A 19,225-nucleotide genomic window follows, 5' to 3' on the forward strand; every position below is an offset into this window, starting at 1 on the left:
TGTCTGCTGGAGGGGAGACAAGTGTGTGTCTGTCTGTTCCCTTTGCAGCCCCCTGGTGTTGGGAAATCTCTGGGACGTGACTGACCGAGACATTGACCGCTATATGGAGGCGCTCCTCCAGAGCTGGCTGAAGGCAGGGTCAGGTGCGCCTCTCCTCCAGTATGTTGCCCAGTCCCGCCTGGCCCCCAAACTCAAATACCTCATCGGAGCAGCCCCCATAGCCTATGGCTTACCTGTGTCTCTGCGATGAGGCCCCTGCCCACTGGGCTCCCAGGGTCATGGGACTTGGATCATGAAGTGGATCCAGCACCTCATCCCTCCAGGCTCTTGTATGAAACACTTGACCTGAAAACTGCCTCCTAGCCAAACTTTTTCCTCTGGACCACAGCTTCTCTGAAAATGCATTGCACTCAGCTGCTGGTTTCAGCCTTATCTGTCTGACTCTTGGCAGAAGGCCCCAGGTGGCTTCTCATAAGGACTCATGAATGGATATTTTTTTTAGCTTTGCTGTGGCACGTTTAAACAGCTGCAGTGACTTGCAGAGTGGCTGGTCTGGGGGAAGAATTATATACATGTAAATTGTCAAATCTCTAAGAATATAACTTATTTTAATAAAATAAATCTGAGTTTTTTATATTGCAAATGGTTGCTGAATATCTGACGCTTGTACAACTATAATAGATCTGGTGGAGCCATAGACTTGGACCACATGGATTTTCAGGGTGAGAGGACAATCCACTCCCCCACGCCTAACCCTGTTACCTTCTCTGTTAGGTGCCTTTTTGGGCAATGCCACTCTGACCTCTGACTGTCTGCCTCGGCTGGAGTGTGTAACTTGAACCACCCTCTAGACCAATTCTTCTGGATAAATTGAGGCAGTGATTACTTGAAGATTAGATGCCACTGTTGCCCCCCATCAAAGGGCCGCCTTCCTATGCCCCATATCCTGGTAGGGGGTCTGCATTGGACACAACACCTTACGACACTTGGCTTTTGTTCCTTCAGTCACTGCTGTTCTATCCTCCCACGGGGGGGGAGGGGAGGGAGTCTTTTTGCCAGTGTCAGTCTCCCCAGATGGGATGTGAGAGGTAGGATCTCTTACTCTAGGGTGCAGTTTTGCTGGTAATGTGGGGAGCTGTTTTATGGTATTAAAAAGCCACCTTGGGCCACAGAGCTGGTTGGGGAAGGGGGTTGTTTAGACAGCTATGCTGCTGTAAAACCTAATGTGAAGGCCTCTGCACTAAGAGGGTTTTACTGGTACAGCCATTCCAGTTAAACACTAGCAAAACCCTCCTGGTGTAGAAACACAAATGTATTGGGCCGGAAGGGACTGCAAGAGGTTATGTAGCCCATTTCCCCATCCCTCATGCTGAGGCAGGGTGACATATCTGATGGGTGTTTGGAGGCTTTTAAGATTAGATTATACAATGATGGGGATTTTCTGAGTAAACAAGGACAAAGCCATGGGGGGCCAAGCCCACGAAGGCCTCAAGTGCATTGGGGTCCTAGATAGACACATTTCCCTCCATGTTGCTGCTTATCTGTCTCAGGTGGCTGGATGAGGCTGCTGAACTAGAAGGCAAGTGTGAGGCAGTTGTAGCATTTAACTGCAGCTTTGTTGCTCTAGATTTGCAGAGGCCCCTGCTACTTTGCTGGACCAGTGGGGCCACTGGATGATCAAGATGCTAAAGGAGCACTCTAGGACGACAAGGCCGTTGTGGAGAAACTAAATGAATTCTTTGCATCGGTCTTCACAGCCAAGGATGTGAGGGAGATTCCCCAACCTGAGACAGTCTTTTTAGGTGACAAATCTGAGGAACTGTCCCAGCATGAGGGGTCATTAGAGGAGGTTTTAGAACAAATAGATAAACTGAACAGTAAAAGTCACCAGAACCAGCTGGTATTCACCCAAGAGTTCTGAAGGAACTCAAATGTGAAATTGCAGAACTACTAACTCTAGTCTGTAACTTATCATTTAAATCCGCTTCTGCTCCAAATGACTGGAGGATAGCTAATGTGATGCCAATTTTTAAGAAGGGCTCCAAAGGTGATCCTGGCAATTACAGGTGGGTAAACCTGACTTCAGTTCCGGGGAAACTGGTTGAAACTATAGCAAAGAACAAAATTGTCAGACACATAGATGAACATAATTTGTTGGGGAAGAGGCAATAGGGTTTTTGTAAAGGGAAATCATGCCTCACCAATCTGCTAGAGTTCTTTGAGGGGGTCAACAAGCGCGTGGATAAGGGGGATCCCATGGATATAGTGTACTCTAGGTTTTCAGAAAGCCTTTGACAAGGTCCTTCACTAAAGGCTCTTAAGCAAAGTAAGCTGTCACGGGATAAGAGGGAAGGTCCTCTCATGGATTGGTAACTGGTAAAAGATAGGAAACAAAGGGTAGGAATAAATAGTCAGTTCTCAGAATGGAGAGAGGTAAATAGTGGTGTCCCCCAGGCGTCTGTTCTGGGGCCAGTGCTGTTCAACATTGTCATAAATGATATGGAAAAAGGGGTAAACAGTGAGGTGGCAAAATTTGTAGATGATACAAAACTTCTCAAAATAGTTAGTTCCCAAGCAGGCTCTTAAGAGCTACAAAAGGATGTCTCAGAACTGGGTGCCTAGGCAACAATATGGCAGCCGAAATTCAGTGTTGATAAATGTAAAGTAATGCAACCTGGAAAACATCATCCCAACTATACATATTAAATGATGGGGTCTAAATTAGCTGTTACCACTCAAGGAAGAGATCTTGGAGTCATTGTGGATAGTTCTCTGCAAGCTTGCATGGAGTGTGCTGTGGCAGTCAAAAAGGCTAATAGAGTGTTGGGAATCATTAAGTAAAAGGGATAGATAAGACACACAATATCATATTGCTTCTATATAAATCCATGGTATGCTCACATCTTGAATACTGTGTGAAGATGTGGTCGCCCCATCTCAAAAAAGATAGATTGGAAAAGGTTTAGAAAAGGGCAACAAATTATTAGGGATATGGAATGGCTTCTGTATGAGGAGAGATTAAGATGGGAGGGGGGCTTTTCAGTTTGGAAAAGAGATGATGGGGGGGGGGGGGGGGGAAGAGATATGATAGGTCTATAAAAATCATGCCTGGTGAGGAGAACGTAACTAAGGAAGTGTTATTTACTCCTCCTAACACATGAACTAGGGGTCACCAAAAGAAATGAATAGACAGCAGGTTTAAAACAAAAGGAAGTATTTCTTCACACAACACAGTCAGTCTGTGGAACTCTGCCAGAGGATGTTGTGAAGACTGAGTAATAGGATTCAAAAAAACTAGACAAATTCATGGAGGATAGGTCCATCGATAGCTATTAGCCAGGATGGGCAGGGATGGTGTCCCTAGCCTCTGTTTGCCAGAAGCTGGGAATGGGCCCCAGGGAATGGATCACTTGATGATTACCTGTTCTGTTCATTCCCGCCAGGGTACCTGGCATTGGCCACTGTCAGAAGACAGAATATGGGGCTAAATGGACCTTTGGTCTGATCCAGTTGGCCATTCTTATGTTCTTTGTCAGAGCCCCCTCTAAGAATATGTGCCATGCCATCTGCATGCTTCAGGCAGGAGGGTTTTCAGGAAATCTAACTTGCAGAGCTGTTAACAATGGCTTGGATTTCACTCTTTGCTTGGTAGTTTGGACTGTCAATACACAAAGTCAAGGAGGGAGAGTAGCATGAAGTATGGCCACCAGGAGAGCTGGAAGTGGACCTAGATGCTGCTGTAGACACCTCCAGGAGCAAAGTGTTGGGGAGTTGATGGGGGAATTCTCTCCTATCCCCAGAAAACTTGATAGGGCTGTGGGACATCTAATGCTTCATAAAGGGAAGCCATAATCTTACTCTGCTCAAAGGGGAAACTGAGTCAGGGCAGATCAAGTGACTTGGTTGATGGCTCCACAGATTGAGTGGAAACGTTGGGCCTAGAATCCAAATCTCTGGGCTCAGCATCCTGTGCCTTACTGCAACAGACCATTCTGTCTTGCTTGGGAACAGCCCCTACACTACAGTGGGGCTTGGCTATAGTTCTGTCTCTAGCTGACAGAGTTACCTTAATGGCCAAATGCTGCCTACTAACAGTCTTCGGCACTAGCCCCTTCGCTCTTCTTCTGCACATAGGATGGTCTCTACAGGGTAGGTGTACTTCTCCCTTCTAACCTGTACCTAAGCAACCATCCTTTCACACCAGCTGTCCTTCTCATCTGTGCGTGTATTGCTTTAGTAGGTAGTGGTATCGCATCAGAGTCTGCCTCTGTGCTTGGAGATCCCCAGCATAAAGCCCCTGTTGCTGCCTCTGTGAAAAGCATCATGCTGAGGTCCTGTAAGCATCCCATGGAGCAACTTGGATGTAAAATGACCACTAGTGGAGCTGTATAAACACAAAGAGCTGAGGCTGCCCCCTCTATCTGGTGTTCATCTAACTTGCTATCAGTGATTATGGGACTGGCTTCTTTATTTGTATGGTAGTGCCTAGGAGCCCAGGCAGGGAGAAGGCCCCCACTGTGCTAGGGCCTGTACAAACTGAATGAAAAGACCATCCCTGTCCTAAAAAGCTTACAATGCACATTTATTTTATTGAGAGTTCATTACACTGGTAAGGTGATGGCCTCTCTCAGAGAACACGCTGTGGGTAAAAACAGGGCTGGGGCCTCTGTGCTCGGTTGTTAAGTTTCCTTCTGTCCCCTAGGACTTCCTATGCCCTGAGTAAACTTAGAGCAGTCCAATAGCTGTGGCTGACTTGGCTGGCTACTAAACTAATAGCTGGGCACAATAGTAGGGGATCTATAGTAGAAATGCCATCTTTTCCTGAACTTGCAAAAGCAAGGTCCTGAACCCATCTTGGAAAATCTTATTAAAAATTAGAGACATTTGTGCCCATGACCTTGGCCTTAAATCCAATTCTGTTTAACTCCGCTAGGCTACTGGCCACGGGTACGCTGCTCTAGCCTGCTTCAGAGATGACTGAAGTGACCCTTGTGGAGGTGATTTAGAGGAAAATTGGGTCCTGCAGAAATGTTTGGGATGGAGGTTAAATAGTATGGAACTAATTAACCTGTATGCAAATCGTTCTTAGCTGTTCATATGCATGAATTAGTTGTGACCTGCAGTTACTATGTTCAGGTCTTTCTGTACATATGAAAATAGCTTACATTGACTTTATGCTGCTAATAGCAATTTGTCTGCTTTAATTATATTTATTTGCCTCTCCTCTGAAGCCTGGGAGAAGGTCAGCATCCAGTGATTCCAATTCATTAATTCTAAGGGCAGAAGGGACAATTTTGATCACCTAGTCTCACCTCCTGTATGATGTAGGCCATGGAACTTCCCCACAATAATTCCTAGAGCAGATCTTGAAGGAAAAACATCCAGTCTTGATCTGAAACCTGCCCCTGAGGGAGAATCCATCACGCCTCTTGATAAGTTGCTCCTATGGTTACTTTCTCTGTTAAAAATTGACACCATATTTCCAATCTGAATTTGTCTGCCTTCAGCTTCCAGCCAGTGGATCATGTTCTTCCTTTCTCTGGTAGACATATGGACCTATTATTAAATATTTATTAAGTATTTCTGTGTGTTGAGGGGTATGGGGGGGAGGCAGGGGGAATAGTATAGATTCCAGCATTGGTCTAGAACACTCATTCTCAAACTTATTTGATCGTGCCCCCTTCTTTGTGTCTATAGAATTTTACACATACACACCCTCACCTCTTACCACACAAGTATGTATACCAATTTAACAAATATCAACATGCAACTCTTACTAGATATTAAAAATAGTAAGGTATTGATTCAAATAGAGCCAATGATCCATTGTAATAAGAGCAAAAGCATGAAACTGAGTGTGGTCGCTGCTTACAGTTAAATGCGCATACTGCGTCGTAGCAAAGGGATGATCGCACAGAAGGCAACGACTTTATAGAATGCTATGCAAGCTCAACAGAACTCAATCAAACTGCCCAGTGCCATCTCTGGAGGAATTGGGTTTGGTAGTTATTCAGTGCTGTGGGTGAAATGTGTGCAGTAAGTTTTTTTTGCCCCTTAAACTTCTCCATCCCCTCTGCCTCCCGAATACACTCTGCATTCCCCCCCTGCAGTTTGAGACCCCCTCGGGTCTAGGAGTTTAGTGCTGTTAGGACCATTCCCCTGGATATCATATGGAGGTTTGTGGTATAAGAACTAGACAGACACATCTCTGCTGTGGTGGGCTGGGTCTTTGTAACCTTGTAGCCCACCTCGACCTTGAAACTGAGCGAGGTCTCACTTCTGAACTCCAGGGCACAGGCTCTAATTGTGGTTGATCCCCACAAAGCAATGGCGGCCGGAAGTAGAGGTAGCCCCCTCAGAGCAATGGCGGCCGGAAGTAGGGTAGAGGCTTAGCCCTGCAGAGCAATGGCTGCCCTTAGAAAACCATAGAGACGGGGGTCCAGAGGAGGCGACGCGCACCATAGAGTGGCGCTGTGTCCGGCCCAGAGCGCCTCCCCAGCCCGCTCACTGACTCTTCCCCAAGATGGCGCAGCAGGTGAACATTACGGAGCTGACACTGCCGCAGCTCGAGGTGCTGAAGAACCAGCTGGACCAGGTCAGGGCCCAGCCCCGGGAGAGACCCCCCCGCGGGACCCCCCCCCAGCGAGACCCACCCCCGCAACCCTCCCCCAGCCCCGTCTGAGGGGCCCCGCCCCCCCCAGCGAGACCCACCCCCGCAACCCTCCCCCAGCCCCGTCTGAGGGGCCCCGCCCCCCCAGCGAGACCCACCCCCGCAACCCTCCCCCAGCCCCGTCTGAGGGCCCAGCCCCCCCCAGCGAGACCCACCCCCGCAACCCTCCCCCAGCCCCGTCTGAGGGCCCAGCCCCCCCCAGCGAGACCCACCCCCGCAACCCTCCCCCAGCCCCGTCTGAGGGGCCCCGCCCCCCCAGCGAGACCCACCCCCGCAACCCTCCCCCAGCCCCGTCTGAGGGCCCCGCCCCCCCCAGCGAGACCCACCCCCGCAACCCTCCCCCAGCCCCGTCTGAGGGGCCCCGCCCCCCCCAGCGAGACCCACCCCCGCAACCCTCCCCCAGCCCCGTCTGAGGGGCCCCGCCCCCCCCGCGAGACCCACCCCCGCAACCCTCCCCCAGCCCCGTCTGAGGGCCCAGCCCCCCCCAGCGAGACCCACCCCCGCAACCCTCCCCCAGCCCCGTCTGAGGGGCCCCGCCCCCCCCGCGAGACCCACCCCCGCAACCCTCCCCCAGCCCCGTCTGAGGGGCCCCGCCCCCCCCCAGCGAGACCCACCCCCGCAACCCTCCCCCAGCCCCGTCTGAGGGCCCCGCCCCCCCCAGCGAGACCCACCCCCGCAACCCTCCCCCAGCCCCGTCTGAGGGGCCCCGCCCCCCCCGCGAGACCCCGAGCCTGGGGAGCCCCATCCCGTCGCTCTGTTCTCCTGCCCCAATAGTGATGCCGGGTTCTGCCCCCACGGGCGCTGGGCTTTGCTCTTCCCCCCAGGAAGTAGAGTTCCTCTCCTCCTCCATCGCCCAGCTCAAGGTGGTGCAGACCAAGTATGTGGAAGCCAAGGACTGTCTGAGTGTGCTCAACAAAAGCAACGAAGGTCAGTGCAGACCCGCCCTGCGCCTCTGGGACCCCTGTGCCCCTGCCCCCTTCCCCCCAGGCCCATCTGGGGATGGTGCAGTCGCAGAGGGCACCCCTTGGCGTTTGCACGCGGTTGTTAAGCTCCCCTTGCTGCTGCTGTAGAGCCCCGTGTCCTCCAGCTTTGTGCATGTGTCTTGGCTCTAGGCCCCCTGGAATGGCCTCCCTCTTCCCATGGACCAGGTCCCGAGGGGAGGGAGTTTTCATTAGTGGTTAGAGCAAACACCTGGGAGCCAGGACTCCTTGATCCTGATCCTGGCTCTGTCGCTGACTTGCTGCATGGCCTTGGGCAGGCCACAGCCCTGGTTGGTGCCTCAGTCGCCTTACAAGGCCTATGTGTGTAATTAATTAAAGAGCTCTGAGATCTGGATGAAAGATGCTATGGAGGGGCCAAGTGTTGCTATTAACTTGCCCCCAGCAGTGCAAAGCCTCTGAATGCTGATGAGCATCCCATAGTCGTGGCTGTCCCCCTGCTTTCACACTGCTTTTTGGAGGCCCTCCCCCCCCGTACTGTGCAGTAGGGGGTAGTGTCTGGGTAATAACAGGCATTTGTTTCTGTCTCCAGGGAAGGAGCTGCTAGTCCCGCTAACCAGCTCTGTATCCTTTACCCACCACCTCAAAGAAACTCCTTGCTACCCTGGCGTTTTGATTCTCACCCCAACGGGGAACTTAACCCTTCGGGCCCCAGCATGCAGCCTGCTCTGCCTTTGATGCAGCCAGCAGGTTAGCGTTGAACATTTCCAGTCAGGGAACAGTCACAGGGACCCTTTACGACACTAGTCTAAATCCTGCCTGGATTGACAGCGACCGAAGCTGCTCCCGCTGGACAGCTGTTCCAGTGACCTCTCTATTAAATGATCTGTGCTGTTTCATGTCTGCCCTGCCCCCCAACCCACACCCCAGCTGGCCCATTAGCCCCCTCCTTGCCAGGGGGCCAAGAACCAAGGAGGCTGGTAGAGCATGAGCTCCCCTCTAACTCCGTGGCGGGGCTGAGGCTTGTTGGCCAAGGTGCACTGGGGGCGCTTCCCTGCTGCTGCTTGGATTGTGTCTGCTCTGGGACTGAGCAGGGGCTTCTGGTTCCATGCTCACTTCCTGCTGCCTCCTCTGCCTGGTGATTTCTCCAGCGATACGGGGACATTGCAGTGGCTCCCTGCAGCCTCCTCCCATTAATCCCGGCTTGGGTTTCTCCTCCGACCGAGCATCACAGAGCGACCTTGGCACCGAGCTGATCTTTTGATTCTGTTGAAATCTGTTCTGTTCTAGTCGTTCCCATGGGGCCTGCACAGTTCATATCTAGCAACATGGTCCAGTGTTAGGGCACTGGCCTGTGACTTGGGCTCTATTGCCAGCAGTAGCACTGACCGGCTGGGTGACCGTGGGTGAGTCACTTCCTTTCTCTGCACCTGTTTCCCATCCCACCTTCTCTGGACTGTGAGCTCTCCAGGACGCAGAGAGAGAGAGAGAGAGACTCACACTCTCTCTCTCTCTCTTTGTGCTTCGGGGCCCTGAGTTTGGTCAAGCCTTCAACCTGCCACCACAATATAATCTAATAAAACACTGCTTTATTAAACTGAATCTCTGGGCAAACTGCACTCATCTGCCTGTGCTCAAAGGAGTTCTGTTGCTTTATACCAGCTCAGGATCTGGCCCCTTGCAGCAGCTGTGGAGCAAAGATGCTTTTCCCAGGTCCTATCACCGTAACCTTGTTGCTCTCTTATGGTTTCCCTGCTGGTTCTGTGTTTTCCCTTGACCTCCCTGGCAGATGTACGTCCCTGGGAAGCTTTCCGACGTTGGCCATGTGCTGGTAGACGTGGGGACAGGCTACTACGTAGAAAAGGTAGGAGGCACTCCTGAGCCAACCCACTGTGAGAGCGTTCTTAGACTTGATGTGTTCCAGGGAGTGGCAGGATGTGCTTTACCTGCACATAAAAGTGTTAGACTCAGAGCCATCTCTTCCCCACCCCAATCTCTTTGTATGAAACGCACTCACACCTTGAGCACAGAATTCTTGCTGTACACCCTGCAAGCTCTGCCCTGGGACTGGAGGGATGGCTGACAGCAGGCTAGGTAAATAGCCAGTGAGGTTAGTGCATTGGAATTCTCTGCTAGGGGATTGGGTTGCATTCCCTTAGCCAGACCTCCTTGTCTATGCTGCAGTTGGGTCTTGCAAGCTAAGCAGGTGGGTTCTTCGATGAGAAACCTTCAAAACCCAAGCAGGTACCCCAGGCAGTGGTGGTGCACTCTTCCCTGGGTGCTGCCATCTGTCAGGGCAGATGTAAAATCAACCTGCTGACCGTTAACACTCCTGTGACTCTTTCCCTAAGTGTCAGGGGTTTATCCGTGGCCAGAGATGCATGGTTATGTGCTGTCATCTCTTGCTGCTTCAGTCAGAGATGACACCATCAATTTCTATCTTGTTTTGTGGCGTTGTGATGCCCTGTTGGACAGCTGTCATGTTCCATCCCAGAGGTGGCTGCATTTCTGTAGCAGATGAGGTGATATATAGGTACACCTACAACTAAGTGCTTTGAGGTTCTCTGATGAAAGGTGCTGTAGAAAGGCTAAGCATGTTACTGCCTGAGCAGCCAAATCTTGGAGCGATTCAAGTATTTACCTTCTGTCCTGTGCATCACTTCATTGTCACTGCACTTCAGGCAGGGGGTGAGCCCCTTTCCAGGTGCCCACCTCTCCTTGGGGTGGACATACCATGCCACTTTTCCTCTTGCAGACAGCAGACAATGCCCGAGATTTCTTCAAGAGGAAGATAGACTTTCTGACCAAACAGATGGAGAAAATTCAGCCGGCACTGCAGGAAAAACATGCCATGAAACAAGGTAGGGACATGTTGGCTTTTTTTCAGGCAGGCCTGGCTCTGGGGCGTTGCCCACAGCTGCCACCCACCTATTCTTATCAGCTAGAACAGCCCCTGGCCAACTCCCTTCACTGTGTGCGTGTGTTCTCTCCCTTGCAGCTGTGATGGAAATGATGAGTCAGAAGATCCAGCAGCTAACGGCCATGGGGGCTTCACAGGCTGCAGCAATGAAGGCATAGCCTTTGGCTTTGGTTCCCCGGGCCCCGCATGCCGCGCCTTGACGGTGGCATTTTGTTCTCTTACGAGCAGAGTCTTAAAATCACCGACAAAGCAGCTGGGGCCAAAACCATTGCGGTGCCAACGGGAGGCATCGGTTGTTTGTGCTGGTGGCTGTTATGTGCGTGCAGTGTCTTCAGTGCAAACCTGGTGGAAGGTCTTCCCCTTTTGTATATGGCAGGTGATATCAATGTGCAAGATAAATTAAAGCATTGCGGACCAGTACTCGGCTGCCTCTGGTGAGAGATACGAGGGGTGGGGCTAGGAAGACTTCCAGCTGTCGGTGTGGCCCCTTTAAAGCCGTGGAAGTTGTTGCCAGCTGATGTGTGGGGTGGATCTGTCTCTTTAAAGGTTCTGTCCATCACTCTAGCATCTGAGCTTCTATGGGCTCTGGCTGCAGAAGGGGAGCGGGCGCAGGGGCTGCAGTGGGGCGTTGCTTCTTCAGGGAGAACAAATCTCTAATGGGCAGGCCTGTGCTGAAGCGCTGCAGGGAAACAAGGTGGTTCCTGTATGAGATGCAATAGGACAGCAGCCAGCTGGTGTGGAGATTCCCTTATGGCATCTGGTGAGCACCCCAGACATAAGGCAAGTCACTGACACCTACCAGCACCCCTACCCCCTGGCTGGATATCAAGCTATGGGTGCGTTTCTTGTCAGATACGTGTTCCTTCTGGTCCTACCCAGGGCTCCTACCTCCCAGCTTCCTCTCCAGCCACTCAACGCTACAAGCAGGGACCCAGTTTCCTGCTAGGGCAAGGAAGAAGGGCTCTGAGGAGCAGCGGCTGTTGCCCACTGCCCCCAAGTGCCCGTGTTTACCTGTCTGAGAGGCAGCGGGGGCCAGGCCTTGATGTGATGGGTTTTTGATGGGCTGGATGTGATGTGGTTGGGGGAGGAGTAATACTGGCCAGGCTTCAAGCTGCATGTAGACCTTGAGCAGAGGGTTGCCATAGAGATTAAGCCCAAGCTGGAAGCAGGCATCTGGTCAGCATCTTATGCCATTGGCTCTTCCCCTACAGCTGCTCAGAGGCAGTAGAGTTCCCTCCCTCTTTGTCCCTGGTTCTCTCTGAGAGAGGCAGGAAGGGAGATTGGTTCAATTCTGTTGCCCCTGGATGCAGTCCTTAGAGTTAAGATTTTTAAAGCTCCCCAGAGGATTCAGGCACCTGGATTCCCTTGATGGGGTGTCCAAATCCCTTAGGTAACTAACAATCTCAGCCTCCATTTGTGCACAGCTCCTCTCTCCATCAGTTCAAGGGGATTCACATGGACCACCTTCACAACTTAAAATAATGCACCTCGCTCTAGCTCAAAGCCACCTGCTGCGAGGAATGGAGAAAGGCAGTGAACAGAGCTAGAGGGGCCAATTGTGTAGCCAGCACTTCTATTGAGCATGTACACAGCAGGCCAGATGCCAGCTGATGGTTCCTGTTGAGTTTCGTTCCCAAAATAAACAAGCCCTGGTAGCTGAGCTGCAGAAGGTTTTAGTTTCACAAAGCTGCCATTGGTTTCTATTCCCCTTGGCAGAAGCAGCCCATCAAACTCCTGCAGGAGTTAGGGGTTACTGCCCTCCTGAACACCAGGCCCCAGGGTCTTAACCCCATAGAGCAAGACACAGCTCATGCGAAGTCACCAAGAGGGGAAAAATGCCCTGTCCCCCTCTGGTAATCATGCCCTGGAAGTCCAGGAGTTGGAGAGAAGTGACTTGCAGTTTGTGATCAAGATCCTGGAGCCTGCGTTTCACCAGGTGCTGAGTGCCCAGGTGCTTTGGGGAGGGGGGTGATCGTGAGTTGGACACGAATCACTTGTGAAAACCTCAGGCAAAGAGTGGTCCTGCAGCACTGCAGGGGGCAAGGCAAGGCCCCCACCCCCAAAGGGAAACAGCTTTTCCTATCACCTGTACGCACTGGGAGCGGCCCATTTACACCAGCCAATGCAACTGGCTGCACTGAGCCAGGCCTTACTGCTGCATGGTGCCCTGGAGCAGGCCCTGGGAGGCCCCTGAGGGATCCCACCTGCCAGCCAGATGCCTTGCACTAGGTCACTGAGGAGGCTTTCCCAGGCCCGAGGGAACACAGATAGCCTGTGGGTTTGGTTCTGAGCTTCTGTTCTGCTTCACTTTTTCACTTCCATTGCCGCTTCCTTCTTTCAGTCTCCAGCTGGACCACACCCTCAGAAGGGCACGTCTTGTCCCATGCTAGCCCACTGGGGCACGTCCACCAGACAGAAAGCTGCCAGGTGGGAGGGAGGGTGGATGAGAGGCGCTAAGGACAAAAGAACCTTTAATTAATTCAAGCGATTCCCCCCACCCCCTTTATCGGTATTAGCACAATATCTGGGGCCCCCCCACTCAGAGCAGGACCCCAAATACAGAATCAAGGTACCATTTCCTTCCCAACAAGCTGAACCACACAGAATCTACACCCTCAAAACAGCAGAATTTTATTCTACACACGAGGCACCTCCTCCTCCACAATCCATCTTTTAATGTCACCCCCCAGGAGAGGATGCCCTCCCCTGCCCCAAGATGCTGGCTTCCCTAGGATGTGTGGTTGCCTTGTTGAGTATTATGGCTTCTACCTTAAACATCCCCCCCAACCCTGGTCCCTGCCCCCCCCCCCACCTTATGTACATCTGTAAGCTCTGTCCCGTCAGTTTTTTGAGGTCTGCTTTCCAAGGCTTTGACCACAATGTTGATACCGTGGACGGCCACACGCGACCTGCCCTGATCTAGTGGATGGCCATGTGATGCCGTAGACTGCCACGTGACTTGCCAACGCTAAGTGCTTGTTCAGATCATGGAAGGTCACATGATGGGCCACAGGCACGCTCAGCAACATCATGGATGGCACAGGCATGCTCAACGTCTTGATACAGTGGAGGGCCCTGCTCAGCACACATCAATACCGTGGACACCCACGTTCAGCGATGCTGTGGCTGGTCACATGACGGGCATGGCTGTGCTTCGCAGGCATCAATGCTGTAGCCAGCCACGTGCCAAACCACACTGAGCGCATCTTGATGCCGCGCACGGTCACGTGACAGGCACGGCCCCACTCCACACCCGTCGTTCAGCGCACAAAAAGGGGCTTGTGGACCCTCTTGTGCCGGTTGAGCGTGGCGCTCTTGGCAAAGCTCTCCCCGCACTCCACGCAGATGTAGGGCTCGTGCCCGTGGGCTTCGGCCCGGTGGCGCTCCAGCTCGGCGCTCTCGCGGAAGGCCTGGCCGCACTCGGGGCAGGACTGGCTCTGGCGGGCGGCGTGGAGCCGCTGGTGCTTGAGGAGGTTGGTGCTCTGGGTGAAGCCGCGGCCACACTCGGTGCAGCGGTGGGGGCGGGCGCCCGAGTGGGTGCGCTGGTGCTTGATAAGGTTCTTGCTCTGGGTGAAGCTCTTGCCGCACTCCCCGCACTGGTAGGGCTTCTCGCCGGTGTGGATGCGCTGGTGCTGGATGAGGTTGGAGCTCCAGCTGAAGCTCTTGCCGCAGTCGCCACAGCGGTAGGGCTTCTCGCCGGTGTGGGTGCGCCGGTGCTGCACCAGGTGCGAGTTCTGGCTGAAGCTTTTGCCGCACTCGCTGCAGGTGCTGGGCCGCTCGCCGGTGTGAGTCCGCTGGTGCCGCAGCAGCTTCGACCAGTGGCTGAAGCTCTTGCCGCACTCGTTACAGATGAAGGGCCGTTGCCGGCCGGTGGCACCACGGTGCCGCACCACCATCCCCCCCTCTTCCTCCTGCCCACCAGCCAACTCCACCAACTCGCCGCCATAGTCAGGGGGCGGCCCTGCCGGGCTCTCTGGCCCCCGGGCTTTGGCGCTGCCCCCGTCAGCTCTCTGGGGAGCTTTCTTCTTGGGCTTCTTGGCCAGCGGGCTGTGGGGGATGACCGTTTGGATGATCTCATGCTGAAGCTCCTCCTCGCTCTCGCTCACGATGCCGTCGTCAGCTGGAAAGCAAAGGGGAGCTGGGGTCGGCACAAACGCACAGCCCTGGGGCTCCGTCTGGAAGCCAGGGCTGAGCACTGCAGGGCAGCCCAAGGGATCGAAGGTCCTCTTGCCATTAAAATTCACAGCAACCAGGTATTTGGATTCTCCAGGCAGCTTCGAAAGTCTTCCCCCATAGTCCTCAAGGTGGGAGAGATGGCAGAGGCCAGTTCTCATTTCAAACCCTGCCCCTCCCAGCAGAGGCCCCAAGCTTCCCCTCAGCTTGACTGGGGTGACAAGAGTGACCCACAGACCCCATGAGAACTGGATGGGGAAGCCTTTGGCTGGAAGTTGGGGGGAGGGGGGGGGAGACTGTATTTACAATCCAGGACCCATGAGACACGGGAACCTCCCCTTTTCCCCCCCCACTCACCCTGTCCTGGGACACCATATGGAAGAGAATGGGCATGGGGAGAGAGGGGGGAGAAGCCCAGCTGCCTTGCACCCTGAAAACAACCCCTTCCTAGCAAACCCTGCAAAACTGGAGCATGCAGGGACTCCCTCCTCAGCAGAACCCCCACCTCATAGCCGGTGGGATGGAGCACTCGTCAGAGAGAGGGGTCTCCACAAAGCGACGCCAAGCTTTGCCCCATGCAGGGAGGACAGGTGGAGGAGAGATCCCAGGGATCGGGGGGGAGGGATGGAGATAGCATCCAAAGGGTGTCCTAGCAGTTTAATGGAGGAATTAAAGCCACCCAAGGGGCACAGGGGGTTCACCCTGAAGGTGGCTCCTCAAGGCACCAGCCTGCTGAGGACCCTGCACTCAGTAACCCCCAGGCACCCTCTTCCCTTCAAATCAAAGCCACTTGGTAAGTGAAACAGCAGGCTGCTCCGAGAGGAGGGGCCTCTCAGAAGTCTCACGGAATTGGCAGGGAGCCATGAGTGACACCTGCATCCATGTGGGAAGGATGGCCCAGTGGTCAGGCCACTAGCCTAGGACTTGGCAGACCCAGGGGGTTCGAGTCCTTGCTCTGCCACAGACGTCCTGTGTGACCTGAGCTAATCTCTTAGCCTCAGTTCCCCCTCTGGACAATGTGGACACCCGGCCCCGCCTCAGAGAGATGCATGAGGATAACTCCATTGACAACTGGGAGGTGCTTAGATACAACGCGAATGGGGCCAGACAGGTATCATACACTGTGTGAGGAGCGCTAGGCTAGGACAGATAGAACAAAGAGTCCCTTCCATCCCCTGGGTCTCAGCTCCCTCCACCCAACTTCACCAAATCGGTGGCTCCCGGGCTGGCTTCGCGTCCATCCTCACCTATGTAGACTCGTCGAACGATATCGGGGTCATCAGAGTCATGGAGCTCCACCACACATGGCTCTTCTTGCTCCATTGGGGGCAGAGAAAGAGAAGTGAGGAGTCAGGAATCCTGCTAACGGGAGAGAGAAGAGAACACAGCCCATTAACTCTCTGCCCCACGGCAGCATCACTACTGCTCACACCCCACGCATGCAGCCACTGAATCGGAACGCGAGACGGAGCTCAGCAGTAAGCCCAAGAGGGGCCACAGTGATTTCACAGCCTGATCTCCTGCAGAGCACAGGCCAGAGAAACTCAGCTAGTGCGTCCTGCCCTGAGCCCAACGGGTGAGTTTGAGGACATCCGAGGCTTGATTTAGAGAGACCAACTGCTGGAGACCGCACCATCCCTGATGAAGCGATCCAGGGGCTCACTATCCTCCCTTGTTGAAAATCTGCATCCTGTTTTGACTTTGCCTTGCAGCCATCAGATTGCTGTGAATGAGAGGTGAGTGCCGACCAGCTGAGGCACTTCTTAGCCATCAGGCACCTGAATTTCCTAGAAAAATCTGGCCCTAAGTGACTTTGCCCAAGGTCAGTAGCAGAGCAGGGAATTGAACCCAGATGTCCAGGCTGCTGCCCTGACCACTAGGCCATCCTTCCTTCCTTCGAAGGGCTTTGATTGCATCCCAGTGCAAATCTAGCTCTTCCAGGAGCTTCTCCTGAGATCTCAGGTTAACGCTTCATAGAACTGCTTCAGCGGAAGTCGAGGAAACATCTGACCCTTCGGTAAGGAGCCCAGGCAAAGCGTATTACATGGGCTAGTGAGACACAGACTAGCTAACCCCGCTGTGGGCTAGCTCAGCTCCCATTTAGGCACCATTATTTTCAGAGCTCAGGAACACTCTTGGAAAACCCAACCTCCCGTTTGGGTGTTGAGCCCCCGAAAACCCAGCCCCATGTGTCTAGTTCCCAGCGCTGCACCATCCCTGTTCTAAGAAACAGGCATTGCCAGCCACAGGTATAGAGCGCCGCTGCCCAGGTAATCTAGGTGCCAAGGCTGCGATTGCTCCCCAGAACTGCCTGGGGAATTCAGTCACCCCAATTCCTGTTTGTTTTAGCCCAACCTGACACTCCCATGCCAGGGTTCCTCTAACAGGCAGGTGCTGTAAAGGGCACAGTGGGACATCTCTGCACCATTACCTGCACTCCGAGATGCGTGGGTTGGGGTTTCCGATGTAGGCGGCGCCGTGGCAATCCAAAGGCTATTTCCCCAGCTTGCCCCCCTCTCTCTGCACAGTGTTGCTGTGGCTGGATGCACTTGAAGACCTAATGGAGAAAGCAAAGTAAGAACGAACTCTTATCATTACCTGGTCATCGGCAGTACGCAGCTTATATCCTTCACACACCCCTCTGGGGTAGGGGGGGCATGAGTCTCTTTGCAACTGGGCCACAGGGAGATAGAATACTTAGCTCTTATATAGCTCAATGGGCTTGGCAAACGAGGTCACGCAGTCCTTGGCCCCATTTTACAGATGGGGAAACTGAGACATGGAGCAGCTAAGTGACTGGTCCGAGGGGTGAGGCAGGAAGTCTGTGGCAGAGCAAGGAACTGAACCCAGGTCTCTGGAGACCCAGGCTAGTGCGCTAGCCCTCCTTCCTCTCCTAGTCATCTACATGAGGGTGAGTCAGGAGGGACTGCACTGAAGTCTCTAAACCAGGGGTAGGCAACCTAGAGCACGCGAGCTGATTTTCAGTGGCACTCACACTGCCCGGATCCTAGCCACCGGTCCGAGGGGCTCTGCATTTTAATTTAACTTTAAATGAAGCTTCTTAAAAACCTCATTTACTTTACATACAACAATAGTTTAGGTTTCAGAGTAGCAGCCATGTTAGTCTGTATTCGCAAAAAGAAAAGGAGTACTTGTGGCACCTTAGAGACTAACAAATTTATTAGAGCTCTAATAAATTTGTTAGTCTCTAAGGTGATACAAGTACTCCTTTTCTTTTAACAATAGTTTATAGTTTATAATATATATTATAGATGTATAGAAAGAGATCTTCGAGAAATGCTCAAGTGTATGACTGTCACGTGACACCTTAAATTAGAGTGAATAAATGAAGACTCGGCCCGCCGCTCCTGAAAGGTTGCCGACCCCTGCTCTAGAGAGACAGCAGCACAAAACTGGGGAGGGGGGAGAATCCAGCCCAGAGTTTTCACTCCCTGCTCCTAAGAACTGAAGTCAATATATTCCACAAAGCAGCTACTGATTTTGAGGGCCTGGGTCTTTGGGAGTCCAGCTTGAGGCCCCCACGGCTCTGTTCCAGCGGGGCAGGATAATATGACATGAGGCTTTTTTAGTAAGGTTAGATCTAGTCACTTCTCTTTGGAACACTACTGGAAGGGACCTCCTGAGCCACAGAGGCCAGTCCCTCGTTACTGCAGGCAATCCAGTCATACAATCCTGTTCATAAATGTATCAAGCTCCAGCTTTAAGCTAGTTAAGGTGTTAGCCTCCCGCTAGGAGTCATGGAGGGGCAATTCCAGAACCTCCCTCCTCTGACAGTTAGAAACCTTCTTCGGCTCTCCAGCCAGAAATTATTTCTGGCCAGTTTCTCCCCACTTGTTCTTGTGCCAACACAAGTTCTCTTTTAAACTGAAGATTCAACCTGAAAAAAAGAAAATCCGGGGAGAGGGAGGGGGGACAAAATAATACAAAACTGTCTCTAGGGCAGGGATCATCCCTGTTTGTACAGCACCTAGTGCAATCTGTGACTACAGCTCCTAGGTTCTACACAATATTAAGTTCTTACAAGGGAAGTGGTTTGTGGGGGTGGATCAGTCCTTCAGGAAATGGGGCCTGTTTTCAGAGCTTTCAAACAAACAAAAAAAATTATTAAAAAAGTAAAAAAAAATTCTTACCAAGTCACAATTTTTGCTTTAAACTGAACCAATGCCTTAGTTTGCTGTTGTTCTGGTTTGCACTGCTGGAGTGCCCAGAGACCCCCGCCCCAACTGAGATCACATCTCCCTCCTGTTCCTTCCTATTGTAAGGAGATGCCTTAAGGTTGAAATACCTGTTCCTGGCAGCTTTACATTACAATTTCAGCTGGGAGGTGGAGGGGACAATCCTGGTAAAGAGCAATGTCACTTGGGCTAGATCAGCTGGGTTTGAGGGAGGAAAGGAGCCTGGTTTCTAGAGACTGCATCCGATGAAGTGAGCTGTAGCTCACGAAAGCTGATGCTCTAATAAATGTGTTAGTCTCTAAGGTGCCACAAGTCCTCCTGTTCTTTT

General features: G+C 52.7%; 3 protein-coding genes across 6 annotated transcripts in view; 2 read left to right on the plus strand and 1 right to left on the minus strand.

Annotated features, from left to right (window-relative positions):
* The window catches only part of ESPL1 (extra spindle pole bodies like 1, separase), a 29,637-nt gene extending 28,994 nt beyond the window's left edge, over positions 1 to 643 (plus strand). For both annotated transcript variants that reach the window (XM_043506636.1, XM_038379174.1), the window contains exon 31: positions 49 to 643. In XM_043506636.1, coding sequence (XP_043362571.1) covers positions 49 to 250 — 202 coding nt within the window. In that variant the 3' untranslated portion in view covers positions 251 to 643. The remainder of the gene's footprint in view (positions 1 to 48) is intronic.
* A 5,736-nt stretch (positions 644 to 6,379) lies between these two features.
* Positions 6,380 to 10,948, plus strand: PFDN5 (prefoldin subunit 5). 3 transcript variants are annotated; one of them, XM_038378086.2, is made up of 6 exons: positions 6,390 to 6,595; positions 7,495 to 7,597; positions 8,201 to 8,232; positions 9,398 to 9,472; positions 10,364 to 10,469; positions 10,607 to 10,948. In XM_038378086.2, the coding sequence occupies exons 1-6, from the start codon at positions 6,524 to 6,526 to the stop codon at positions 10,684 to 10,686; spliced, it is 468 nt and encodes a 155-aa protein (XP_038234014.1). In that variant the 5' UTR covers positions 6,390 to 6,523; the 3' UTR covers positions 10,687 to 10,948. The 3 variants fall into 3 exon arrangements, with proteins under 3 accessions (XP_038234013.1, XP_038234012.1, XP_038234014.1); XM_038378084.2 differs by lacking the exon at positions 8,201 to 8,232 and having other exon boundaries at positions 6,382 to 6,595; XM_038378085.2 differs by lacking the exons at positions 8,201 to 8,232; positions 9,398 to 9,472 and having other exon boundaries at positions 6,380 to 6,595.
* Positions 10,949 to 12,983: 2,035 nt separating this feature from the next.
* Positions 12,984 to 19,225, minus strand: part of LOC119846051 (zinc finger protein 501-like) — a 36,354-nt gene continuing 30,112 nt past the window's right edge. The window contains exon 4 of the mRNA XM_043506671.1: positions 12,984 to 14,322. Within this exon, the coding sequence (XP_043362606.1) occupies positions 13,789 to 14,322 (534 nt within the window). The 3' untranslated portion in view covers positions 12,984 to 13,788. The remainder of the gene's footprint in view (positions 14,323 to 19,225) is intronic.

Source organism: Dermochelys coriacea, chromosome 20 (genome assembly GCF_009764565.3).
Source record: "Dermochelys coriacea isolate rDerCor1 chromosome 20, rDerCor1.pri.v4, whole genome shotgun sequence".
Lineage (NCBI taxonomy): Eukaryota > Metazoa > Chordata > Testudines > Dermochelyidae > Dermochelys > Dermochelys coriacea.

Coding starts and splice junctions, on each gene's coding strand:
- PFDN5 (XM_038378084.2), top strand. CDS start 6,524: ATGGCGCAGCAGGTGAACATTACGGAGCTGACACTGCCGCAGCTCGAG. Junction 6,596..7,494: donor TGAAGAACCAGCTGGACCAG/GTCAGGGCCCAG, acceptor TCTTCCCCCCAG/GAAGTAGAGTTCCTCTCCTC. Junction 9,473..10,363: donor CAGGCTACTACGTAGAAAAG/GTAGGAGGCACT, acceptor TTCCTCTTGCAG/ACAGCAGACAATGCCCGAGA.